The following is a 13144-nucleotide window of genomic DNA, read 5'->3' on the forward strand; positions in this document are numbered from 1 at the left end:
CCAGATAATTTTTTGTTTCATCTCAACTGAAGCTGTGGATGACAGAACATCAGATATGTATACATTACCATACTAAATCTATAAGGTCGTACTTGTTCATTTTCAAAACTGCAGCACGCTGGATAGACAGGGATCAGAACCTACTATAAAGTTACAGTTTATAGGATCATGTTGATTATATTAAGGTATATGATCACATGAAACAGAAAACAGGCCCTTCTCATGACTCCTTAATATTGTGTTGCACCGCTAGTATTTCCTTTCTTTATTATCCTCTTTCTTCTTAAGGTGCAACATATAAAAGAAATCTCAGATTTCAATTGTTAGAACTTATTTCCTTTACTCTTCTTTTCAATATATATCCACAGTTGAAATTAATTAACTAAAAATGTTTTCCTTTACACAAGACTCTTACCCCACTTCCTTACTTACAGAGATGTAGGACATCATTGATGAATACATTTTTGACAGAAAAGTTAAATCATCTATTTCTATATTGTTGCATTTTCTGAATCCAGCATTATTTCTCAAATGCCTAATACCATCTTTTCCTAAAACTTTCAAAATTTCATGGATCGACAGATGCAAGACCCCTGTCAACGCTGTGTATTACTCAATAATATAACAAAAGTATAAAAAGGGCAACAACTCTGACACACAAGTAATTAGAAGTTTAAAAAAATCAAGAAGCTACAAATCTTATTTTACTCCCAGAATGAGGAATCAAAAAATTCTTAAGGGAAAGCATTCAAATGCAGAAGTGTATACTATCATGATACTTCTTTAATTTAATACTTAAGAATATTTTTTAAAAAGCATCCCCTTAACCCGTTATTACTATGAAATAACACATACCTCGGGAAAATAGCATCAGCCTCGGAAAAGATGTTCTCTTGTTCAACTGAAAACACTTTATAAGACAGACATTGAAAAACTAAGAGAAACTGCAAGTCTACTCCCAGGAAACATAGGAGATAATATTATTTATCATTGTAGAACAAGTTCCTACAGAACATAATCATAAGACAACTATCACACAACACAGTGGAGCAGCCACTGTGATCAGGTATATCTGTAGCATTTCGGTTTAATGCAGTAAAAAAGTCGATAGCTGGGTTGTGTTGTTTGTTTTTTTTTTTCTTTGATTAAACTTTTCTTATGTATTCAGCATATGTGATTTTGTTTTAAACAACAATGAGAAAAATCACACAGCCTTCACTCACTTGAAAAAAATTAGGTTTTTTTCCCATTATTTTTAAAGCATCCATTTAAGCAGATCTAGCTTATCAAGTGTGAAATGTCAGAACTAAATTTGCTAGTATCTTTTACTGTGAAGGCACACCTTTAAAAGTAAATCAGAGTAACTTATTAGAAAAATGCAATAATTACATTTCCAGCAAAGTCAAATCTAAATACTAACTCAGGGCATACTTTTGGACAAAAAGAAAACCAAAAAAAATAAAATAATCATTTCAACGTCTTCCACTTTAACTTTTTAGTGAGGCTGACCCAAGTCAGGTAGGAAGATGTTTTTCTTTACTTCAGTGCTTACGAAAGTATTCCCACCTGGGAAAGAAAGCTTTAATTGCTGTGGACTTCAACACTGACCTCCCACCCCTCAGACTATACCAGAGCCAGTAGTGTACACAGCATTGCTGGGAGAATCACTCTAAGACTCTCCTATTGCTGCTCTTCAGCCTTATACCACAAACTTAATTGGATCAAACAGAATGTGAGGTTGTTTGTGTTAAAGCGATAGAAATACTACATTGAAGGAAACAAAAAGCTTAAAGTTGATCTGGTAGCTTTTTTTTTTTCTTTCTTTCTTTCCGTTTGAACACTGAGCTAAAAAAAAATTGTAGTACTTGTTAGTGCTGTTTCTGAAGGCTTCTGTGAAATTCTGGATTTCATATGTCCAAAGTTGTAAGTCCCAGAATTATTCCCTAGCGGAACTTAAAGAGATTTTGCATAAGCTTATGATGTGTGTAGTTACAATGAGGAGACAACGAACAAAAATGGCATGAAAGGTCCCTGACTCTTTCATTGTTCACCATGCAAGCCAAAAGACACATGAATATTCCAAGCTGCGAGGAGCAAGTTCCTCTTGGCGGCCCACCTCTGGATGATCTCCAGACGTTCCCTCCAACCTCAACCATACCGAGATTCTGTGACTGTTATGGCGTACCATATTTTTTTGTCAAGATAAATGGGCGTATAAATAATAATTCCTCAACTGATTTAAATGCCTTGAATGAGTTACAGATTTCAAAAGTCAAAACCACGGTTCATAAAAGCTTTATTTTGCCCCGTACTTCCTGTATTCGACAATACAGTAGGATGCATGTATATAGTATGCATGTATATTCACTTATGAAAAATCTGCACAATGTATGCTTATGCATACAAAAACCATCTATATATCTCCAGTACATGAGACTAGGTAAGAGGAGGTGGAATAAAGCTCGTTTTGAAAAGCTTTACTGACTTTTGAGATCTTATCAATATTTATTTTTTTTAACACAAGTTTTTGCAATGGAAAGAGTTACTACACTCAAAGGTATTGCTGCCTTTTTCTTAATTAAAAAGAAATTCTAAATAATTCCCATGTTCTTTATCCTGAATCAGTTAAATTGAAACAAAGGTATTGAAAATACAAGACTAAAAATAGGGTAACAAGTCCAGTAGCAATGCTGCAGGGGATTAAAAGTTTTAAAACTATTTTAAATTTTTAAATTTTATTTTTTTTTAATTTGAAAACGAACATTTTTAAAAGGTTAAGCTCGTTATACTACATGGAGTTTCCAATTTTGTTTACATAGGGTCTCCACAGAACACTGTTACCCAGCTTGCATGCTAACAGCAAAAGCAGCCATGAAGGATTCAGGAGCCCTTTATCATGGATTAAGAAAGAAGACTGCAGTAGCAACATATTTTCTTGGTCACTAACTGTAGAATCACATGACAAATAGACAGTTTAAGTGTTTGGATAACAGGAAAACTAAACGTGGGTAAACCAAGGAGCATAATCAAGTGGTGACTGATTTAATGCTGATCTAAAGCTATAGGGGAAAAAAAACTTCAGCTGTCCAGTGACTCTTCTGCAGTCCAACCATTAAATGAAGAAGCTCTGATCTGGTTAACCTCAGAGCATGAGCATCAGCTGCCTGCAGTTATTTTGCATACAAGAAGTAACCAATCATTTTTGCTAGCTGAACACTAAAAATCAGGTGTTAAAGTCAAACACGTTGTTTCAGCAAACCCGGTGAAGAGCAAGCTAATGTTAAGGATTTAATTTAAAAAAATTAACACTTGGATTTGTTTGACAGTGAACTAACTTCCCAGAAAACAGAGGAAAGTGATCTACATCTTACAGAATTCCTCGGTTTCTTGTTGGACTTTTTTTTTTATTCTTTTTCTTCTTTTATCTGCTGGAAGCAGCAGTTCTAGGGAGCGATTACTGGAAAGCAGTGCTTCTTCCCTGCTGCATACAAATGCCAGATCTTTTAGGAAACAAATTACGCTGAATGCTACAGAGAGAGAATTTATCTGCTATCACTTTGCAATTTACTATGTAATTTTACCTCCTTCTGATGAATTTTTCTTTTGGTTCTACAGCTGTATTAGTCAGAACTTACATAAATTAGCCTTTTAATGGACAATTTGACATAAGAGTTCTGTGAAAGGCATGTAGAAACACTCCTGACAATCCAGACATTTTGTTCTGACAATATTAACAACTTCTGTTGAAACCATTAGTACACAGCTGAATTGCACAGCATATGCGCTCAAGTTGTTAAGGCTTAAATTAGCAAGCCATTATGTAAGAAAATTTTAAGCATAATTTAAAGGAACGAAATGACAAACACCCTGTAAAAACACCTGACATACAATTAGGGAAATGTTTCCAAGTTGTCTTTCTTTCCAAGTATAAATCACTGACATTATACTAAAATGAAGATTATTTCAGTGAAACGCAGATCAGAAATGTGAATCTCTAGTTTTTTAGCACTGATAATCAACATTACTGTCGCATACTACTAAGTTCAGTTAAATCAATTCTCATTTATCTATAATGTATTTTATATCCTGATTTCTTCCAAGTCATCCTTTATGAATGTAAACAGAAAACTGAGTAAGCAAACTGCTCTATTCTGCACAACTAATATTTCTGGAAACCATGGGAAAATGGTGGCAAAACTATTTTTCATCATTTGCTCCCAATTCTTTTCACTTCAAATTTGACCAAAAATTGTAATCCTTATGAAATCTGTAGAATGGCAGACTAATTGCTAGGGAGAAATATATGGCTTAATCTAGAACATGGATCTTCCACGTAATTCTGTCCTTGTCAAACAAATTTCACTTAGTTCAATACACCCACATCACCTCACAAAATACTTTTAATTTGATTCAGACAAATGGCATTCGCTCCTTCAAGACTACTTTTGTACCCTAAAATGGATCTCCTTTTCTATAAGGAGAAAGAAACACAGCCATACGACTTCATATATCAGGAAATGCATCTTTTTCAATTACCTAACCAAATATTAGGAAAAAGTTTTACAGGAATGATGCAAGGAAAAAAGTCGCATTTTCAGGTGCCTTTTTGCTCTACAAGGCTGTGGTACCACTGGAAGGAAGAAGAGAGGAAGCAGTGGCAGCCAGGATGGCGGGAGGACTTGAGCAAGGGCTCTGCCCACTCCTTGCCAAACCACGGCGAAGCGCCAACCGGACATCGCGCTGGCTTCTCCACTGCCCTAACAACCCCGATAGCTCACATCGGAGGGAAGTGAATGGAATGAAGTAACTTAAACCCATTACCATTTTGGCAATTAAAATGGTGGTGTACAGAAAAGAACTAGAAGGTTCCAGAGCGAACGTGTAGACACTCTATAGGGAACTGACACCACCTAGAAAACATTGTGCCCGGTTAAAAGCAGGAGGTCTCTCCTGCCAGCTTTTCTCTAAGCACCTACATGATTTCCTTCTGAAATGCTGTCTCATGTAAAATCCTGTACTGATAATATTCTGCTTTCTTTATAAGTATATACAAATGCTCAGTGCTCACAGTGAACAGGTTGCTACATTCACATAACTTTGTTTCTGAATACTAACATAATATTAAGGATGAGAAAAAACTTGTACTTTTCCTATACACCATAGAACAGCCAACAGTTTTGAAACCCAGCTGCTGCTGATACTATTACTAACATTATTAACACAGTGAATACTCTCACTCCACAACTATACTTAAGCCTGATTTGAATAACCACACTAACCAACAATCCTCTTACCTGACTCTGCTCCCATTAAATGCGGTCTGCCTGCAACCATATGAAGGGACAGCAGGCTCAGGTGAGAAGTATGAATTGCTAACCAATACTCACAGAACACGGAAGAACTTAAGATGCATATTTAGGTATGTGTTTTGACATATTAGAATAAGAATCATTAAAAAGTATGTGCCTTTTAATGGATGTACCAGTTATTGCAGCTTTGTAAGTGCACTGGAGAATTCTCATTATAAACCCAGAATGCTTCCTAACTCCCACTACAAGGAGTTAATGTTTTGGGATGTCCTTTTTTATTTAAAACCAGGAGAGAACACATTAAGTTCCACTATGTATTTTTGAAACAGTCTTTAAAATACATTTGTTACTTAGTTGAAAAGGTCAAGAACAGCTTCAAAGGCTTTGCCCGCAGTATTACCCAGTCCTAGCAAGGACCTAATACACTCCCCTACAGCCACCACATCATCAAACAACCACATCACATAAATCCTTTCCTAAACTTATCAATTTAACCTTTCAATTTTTATTGGGTTATTTTCCTTCCAGTAAGTCACATGCAAAAAATTTCCCAAAGCTTTACTCTACTGATTGCAAAAATCTTTTTCCAAGCCAAGAGCATTTATAGCCAAGTTATACCCATTCGGACTTATTCACCATCCTCTTATTCGAATCAGTCTTATATTCACTGTCCTCTACTTTAAAGGTTATTGTTATTGTTTAAACTTTCTAGATATCAATGATAATTTCTCTAGCTTTTGTCCCTCTATTCTTTCTAGTCTTCTATGATGAGCTCTCCATTTCTTCGACCATCCTCTGTGTGACTGACTTTGTGCCTGTCCCAGTTTGAATTTATCAAAGATGGGTAATGCACAGTACACAACATCCCAGGTGTGGATTAGCTTTCAGAGGGAGGCACTGTGAAAGCAATCGTACTTTTTAATAAAGTTCTCCATGTTCCTCTTGCAATCAGGACTAAGTATTGGATACTCTCTCTCTGACTCCCATAACTTTTCATCTGTTAAAGAGATGTAGCTCAGCTTCACCACAAGGTAAAAAGGGTATTTTCATGTATGTTTTTAGGGCATTTTCTTGGCATGTGGCAGCTTGGAATTCAACCCAGCAAAACCTAAACCAAGGCAAGTGCAAACAACAGGGATACATTTAATTGAACATAAGACAATCCAAATGAGTCAAGTATGTCTTTAACCCACGTGTCTTCAGAGCACTTTAGTGCAGAGGGGTCTGTTTTCTGGATCCACAATGATTTGGTAATCTAGCAAAGTTTTTGTTCCAAACTGAAGCGTGAAGGATGCCTCAACCATATAAGCAGGTGAAGTTCACCTGGATTACTCTCCAAAACCCAGGTGGCTAAATTGTACTGAAGTGGCACTTCCACCACTTCAGAGCATTGCTGTTTCTGGCCGTAAAGAAGACTGTGTTGCAAGTGCGTTAGCCTTTTAACACATGCCAGTGGATGCATCAATGATGAACTGCTTTAGTAAAAAATCAATATCAAGCTGAAACTTCTCTCACTCTATCCTAAGTGATTTAGATGAAAAGAATAGAAAAGATCTGGAAGTCCCGGATTATTTCAGCACTTTGTTCAGAGTACCACAGAGAAAGCAGTGGAATGAAGCTGTAGCAAGTTATTTTCATAGTCATTAGAAAAGCAACCATGGTCTCAGAACACTACTGTCTTAGAAAAAAAAAAACAAACAAAAAACTAATGCAACATGCAGGTGTGAGAGAAATCATTCTCTCTGGGTGTTACGGTACTAAAATGCAGGTTACAGCTACGCTGTCATGTAAGTTGGGGGACACCACCACTTCGTAACACGAGCATAGCACCATCATCCACACGTCAAAAGCTACCTTGGATTGTTACGACTTCACGCTCGTTTCAGCTGAAGTGCCTGCAAAGCTGGCCAATTCCCACTACCTAAGTCTCCGAGTTAAAGTCTGGAATACCGGCGTTTGCAGACCTGCCTGAGAAGAGGTGGTAAGTGGACAGGCACCGCTCTGCTCAAGTACTGCCACCCCTTCCTCTGCGCATGGGGCACTACCTTCACCTATTTCAGATGAGGCACAGGCATTAGCGGTGAACGTGCCGGTATTTGAGCCCAAAATAGTTTTGCAGTTTTCTGAAATGGTAACTACACATTCACAAAGGATTCACTCCATCTTGCTCACTACACTTATGTCCAGTTTTAAGAGGTTATCTTTCGCCTGTGCAAATTATTTCAAATGTAAAATCAAAAAGCTGATTCCACAAGAACTCCCTGAATTTCTGCTGCAGCCAGAAGTGAAACACAGCTAACTAACCATAGAAATCAATGTAAAATTACCATTAAAATATTAAATTAGACTTCCTGAAGCTGATGGAAGGACCTTGCATGCAAAAAGTCAAATTGTTAACCAAAGACACTTTTATGAAATAAAGCTTTATTGCATTGTATTCCCTGCTCTACTTTTTAACCTATTAATAATCCCCAGTTCCTAATTGATTTCTTTTATTGTCCTAATTTTGACAACAGTCTCGGGTTTCCTTGCTGGGCTACATCTTTGAAGCGTATATTCAGCTAGGGGATGGGCATGGCCCGGGTGTTTGGATTCCTGTTCTTCCCCCCTCTCCTTTGGATGACTTTAAAATTTCATTTCAATTTTTTACATTAATATGTTTCCCAGTTAACTAACAACATTATAATAATAAATGATAAAAAGCATGGATTCTAACCACTTTGTCCTCCTTTGGGAAAGCATCCAAGGAAGCAGAATAAAAAGAGAAAAGAAAAAAAGAAGAGAAAAAGAATAAAATAGGCAAGTATTAATAGACAGATTTGAAAGAAATGCAATTCTAAGAACTCTCTACAAAGAGATAAAAACATAAAATTTAAAAAAACAGAGCTTTAAATAAAAAATTTACATTATTGCATATGTAGAAAACATGTTTTCCCACTCTAACCCACAGAAGCATAAGCAATATAACAAGCAAAAGGCACGTTACAAATGAATTGACACTTTTCCACTTCTGTGACTTGAAACAGTTGGTGAAAAATAATTAAAATATATTCCATTTTTTTTGAGAAAAGATAAGCTGTATCATATGCACTTTAATTAATAGCATAACATAACATAGCACAGTAAATTATATTTTCATAGACTTGCTCTAATGACACCACCTGCAGGTGATGCAATGTAATGCATCTATTTATATTTAAATACGAATATATGAAAAAATTTGTCCAATACTACTACATAATTTTTTCAGAATGTGAATTCAGTTTAACAGACTCACATCAGAGCTATGGAAAACTTCCAAAATAATGATGAAATGAGTATTTTTCTCGGAGTTTTGTTGTTGTTTACATGAAAGTTCAGAAGCCCTATTCAGTTGATGTTTAGCTCAAAGAAAGTGAAAAGGCCATACACTAGTTCTGTCATGAACATGATTATCCGCTATAAAATTCATGACCACTTTTAACTGAATTTACACTGATAGAAAGAGCATTGATGCATTTTCCTTACAAAAGACTGGCACCTTAAGGCCGTATGAGAAAGTTCTCTCATCTCATGACAGATAATAAAATTATTCATGCAGTAAAAGGATATTTGTAAAATGTTTTATAACAGACCATGGTACTGGATGATCAGCCAAAAATCATCACTGGATAATGGTCTTGCAGATGTATATCCTACCACTCATGTACAAGTGAGTAGCCAGTTCCTTGTAAGGGACTGACCGAGCAGAGGGTATTCCCAGATACCCTTCAGTTTTGTGGACAGCTGCTGCAGCTCACTGCATGCGGATCGGAGGGAGAAAGTTTTATCTCACCCACCTGACAGCAGCACACCTAATCCAGATTAATCTATAGTTTTACTTTTAAAATACATTAAAAATACATTGGCGTCACACTCTCACTGTGGCAAGAAAAGTGGCTGGGTTGTTTCCTAAACGAAAAATCAACTGATTTTATGTAAGAAAAATCTATGAATGTATATGAAAAACTCTATAAAAAAGAAATCTAAAATTAAATAAGAGTTCAATACAAATTTCTCAATGTGGAGTTTCACCTTAGCAAAAGGCATTTTTCTTCCATTCTATGCAAAACTCGTATGTTTTCCTGAAGCCATCACTCAGTAAAACTATATGCTATGTATTCTTTTATTTTAATTAACTCTGTGATTTCTAAGTATCCTCACAATCATTACATACATCATTCTTTTTATACACACCTCATAACGAAGTGATGAATGAAGCACCTAAGAAAAATGAAGCATGAAATGCCAAACTTAAGGTGGAACAATCTGCAGCGTGACAATGTCAAGGAGGCTTTTTCTTAAGAGTACACATCAGAAGACTTACATTGTTTGATCGCAGAGAGACACGACCTCCACATCGAGCACAAAACTTGGTCCGGCAATAAGAGCATAAATGGCCACAACCATCTGCAAACTTTGTTTTATGACAGATTCCACATGTTGGAGCATCATCCTTGTGCTCTCCCTGGTAACGGCGGGCTTCTTCCCCTATCTTTCTTACTTGCTCTTTATAGCTTTCAAATTGTTGATGCAACCTCCTGCATAGATGAGAAAAAAGTTTATATAGCAAGAATCGGAGGAAATACTACTACTGTGTATTTCTTTCTTTCAATTTATAACTCCACCTACTATTCTTGGCATGTTCACAATAATAAATGTACCTCATATCAAATACACACTGCACATGAAAGTCTGTATAGGAGAATCTAAAGGACAGAAATAACAGACATATATATTCCTATTAGGTTTACTCCAAAGCTTGTGAGCAAATCATTTCATTTGATGCGAAATTGACCCAAATATAAAAAGATGACAAAAAACGCATCATCTTAAACAGAAGTATCTACTGTGTACAGAATAATAGCAGAAATATAACTGCCTGAGCAAGTCTGCATTGCTTTTTCATCAATGTTATTTATACAGGAGGCATAATAAAAATATACGAAGCGATCTTCAGTTACAGTGTCACATTTTTTTCAAAATTAAATTACTAACAGATATAACTTAAAAATTTCAAAACATGCTCTCCAATCACACTGGCCCGACAAGGATCTGAGAACAATTTTCTGTGTCAAATCTCTACATTAACAATCCATTGTATTCTGTCTTGTTAAGTATGAGAGACTACTTGGTTTGCTGTCCCTCATTACAGCCATTTCTTCCAGCTTAGCTGTAGGAGTATACAGGAATACTAGCAGGCATATAGATTCCTAAGATGAAGACTGGCGTGCAAAGAAGTAGCGCTTCTCCTCCAGCTGCCCCAAATAACAAACAGCCTGACACTATGCCCACCAACTGGTTAAGCATCCTGCTACCCAAAAGGCCCAGCTTCTAATCACAAGGTCAGGGAAGAGAGTTCACCCCTCTAGTCTTCACTGCCCCTTCTATAAATCGGGAATAATAATGATTAAATATTAGTGATAAAATCTTTCTTATCATTATGAGATTATCTTTGAGGATAAACATGTTCTCCTGATGGTGTCTATGAGATTTTCTTGGCAAAGATGAAGTTCCAGAAGGAAACCAGCTCACGGCCCAGGCACTTCCATAAGGGGCAATCCAGCTCCTCTCCTGCTCCTTAAGCACTGATTTTGACATTCACCAGATCCCTCTCAGTGAGCTAACCCATGAATCTGAACTAACAGAAAATTAATTCTCCTAGAAAAAATAAAATAAAATAAAAATGCATCATTTTGCTTCCTGAATCACTCCGCTCTGAGCAGGGCGCTGGAGACCTGGGAGAAAGGCAGGACGTGAGCTCCTGAAGCCAGAAACAAAAAGGACCAGTAAAGGGCAGGATCACCCTTTTTGCAGCAATGAGCAATAAGCTCAGCTGCCATGAAGCTTAATTTACCCCACCCTGAAGCTTAATTTGAAAGGATCATATTTCAGCTGTTAGCTATCTTGCTACTCATCAAATCATACAAGAAAAAAATATTTCTGTAGGTGCGCCAGGACAGCACTGAAACCTCTGACCTTTCTTTTCCTGAGCTTGAGCAAAGACCCCAGACAGCATAAGGGGAAGAGTCCAGTAGGACACATTTAACAACTCCGTCTTTTCACCATGTTCTGCGGAATTACAGAATCACAGAATTTTTAGAGTTGGAAGGGACCTCTAGAGATCATCTAGTCCAACTCCCCTGCTAAAGCAGGATTGCCCAGAGCACGTTACTCAAGACTGCATCCAGGCGGGTCTTGAAAATCTCCAGAGAAGGGGACTCCACAACCTCCCTGGGCAGCCTGTGCCAGTGCTCTGTCACCCTAAACATAAAGAACTTTTTTCTTGCATTTGAACAGAACTTCCTATGTTCCAACTTGTGCCCATTGCCCCTCGTCCTGTCACTGGGAACCACCGAGAAGAGTCTGGCTCCATCCTCCTTCAACCCACCCTTTAGATATTTATAAGCAATAATAAGGTCTCCCCTCAGACTTCTTTTCTCCAGGCTAAAGAGTCCCAGCTCTCTCAGCCTTTCAACCCACAAGCTTTTCACCTACATTTCCAGATGTTGCTTCAAATCCACATCTCCATGGATAACATTAAAAAAGACAAGAACGGCTAAATAGATTACTATTTGAAACAGGGAATCTTGAGTTTAATAAATTGTAACAGTAGGTGTGTTGTATGTAGAGGTCTTGATGATATCCTTCCTTAGTTAGCATTGAGACTCACACCATTTAACCACTGTATTTCTACTGAGATGATTCTGTGTTTCTACAGGATTTTGCATGTGCACATGTGTATGTGTGGTGGACTTCTTTTATGATGTAAGTAATCAGTGTTATTTGTATGAAATACTGCTTTGGTAAAGTGGATATTTTTACTTTAAGATCATATTCAAGCCCATAAAATGATAATTCAACATAAATAACAAGAATTGTGGTAAAATACACATACTCCATTTGGACAGGAATATCACTGCACATAACTACATAAATCGACCAACTCTCATACTAAAAACAGCAACTTTATACAGGCACATTGTATTGCGGATGCAGCAATAGCAAAACCTAAGAAGCCAAATAATCAATTCTCCCTCACTACAAACATGATGCATTATACTTAATGCTTTATGCTAATGAAAAACTTGGCGGTAGCAGTAAAGGGGGTTTTTTTTGTTTGTTTTATTTTTAATTTTTTACTCACCTGCTTAAAAAACCTTTGCAGTATTGAGTAAGATGAAAAAAGTAGGTCAAAAGAATTAGGCAAAATACTGGAGAAACTTAATACCTTTGGCCATATTATTGGATTACACGTATGATTTAACTTATCTTACACAGCTGCTCACTTATAATGCATAAAAACAACTGAAGACATTCAGGAATTTGTATAATAACCAGCTTAAAGAATGCAATTAAATAATGGAGAGGTCTGTAGGTAAATTTCTTATTACATCAAATATTCTATTAAAAAATGGAACCATGGAAATTAAATTCAGTTCTCCTCCACTACAGCAAGACTAAAAGCTCTGGCTCATCACTAATGTGGAAAGGGAAGATAACAGCAAGCACTGTGCCTCTTCCTGTTGTTTTCCAATTAGACAGTCTACATCTGATTTTTTTTTTTTTTATCTCATATGAAGCTTAGGAAGTGTATTAATACAATGTTTTGCCCTTCTGTGTGCACCAAGGGGTAGATAAACACACCAGCAACTAGGCAAAACTTAAGTGAGAGGAGATTTTAGGTGTTTATAAATATGTATCACTTACTTATAATTTCTTACTTTCTGCATCACTGTAAGACCTTTTTTACCAAGAGGGGTTCAAAACCAAGCGGTTATCTTGCATGTCATACCCCTCATTACTGGAGAAATCCT

At 36.7% G+C, this 13144-nt stretch overlaps 1 protein-coding gene across 1 annotated transcript in view; it reads right to left on the minus strand.

The window, feature by feature from the left end:
* The window catches only part of RIMS1 (regulating synaptic membrane exocytosis 1), a gene marked incomplete at its 3' end in the record, with an annotated part of 91540 nt that overhangs the window by 75770 nt on the left and 2626 nt on the right, over nt 1-13144 (minus strand). The window contains exons 2-4 of the mRNA XM_009888849.1: nt 13081-13142; nt 9655-9868; nt 8026-8037 (exon numbers count right to left, since the gene is read on the minus strand). Of these exons, the coding sequence (XP_009887151.1) occupies nt 8026-8037; nt 9655-9868; nt 13081-13142 (288 nt within the window). The remainder of the gene's footprint in view (nt 1-8025; nt 8038-9654; nt 9869-13080; nt 13143-13144) is intronic.

Source organism: Charadrius vociferus, unplaced genomic scaffold (assembly GCF_000708025.1).
Source record: "Charadrius vociferus isolate BGI_N301 unplaced genomic scaffold, ASM70802v2 scaffold247, whole genome shotgun sequence".
NCBI lineage: Eukaryota > Metazoa > Chordata > Aves > Charadriiformes > Charadriidae > Charadrius > Charadrius vociferus.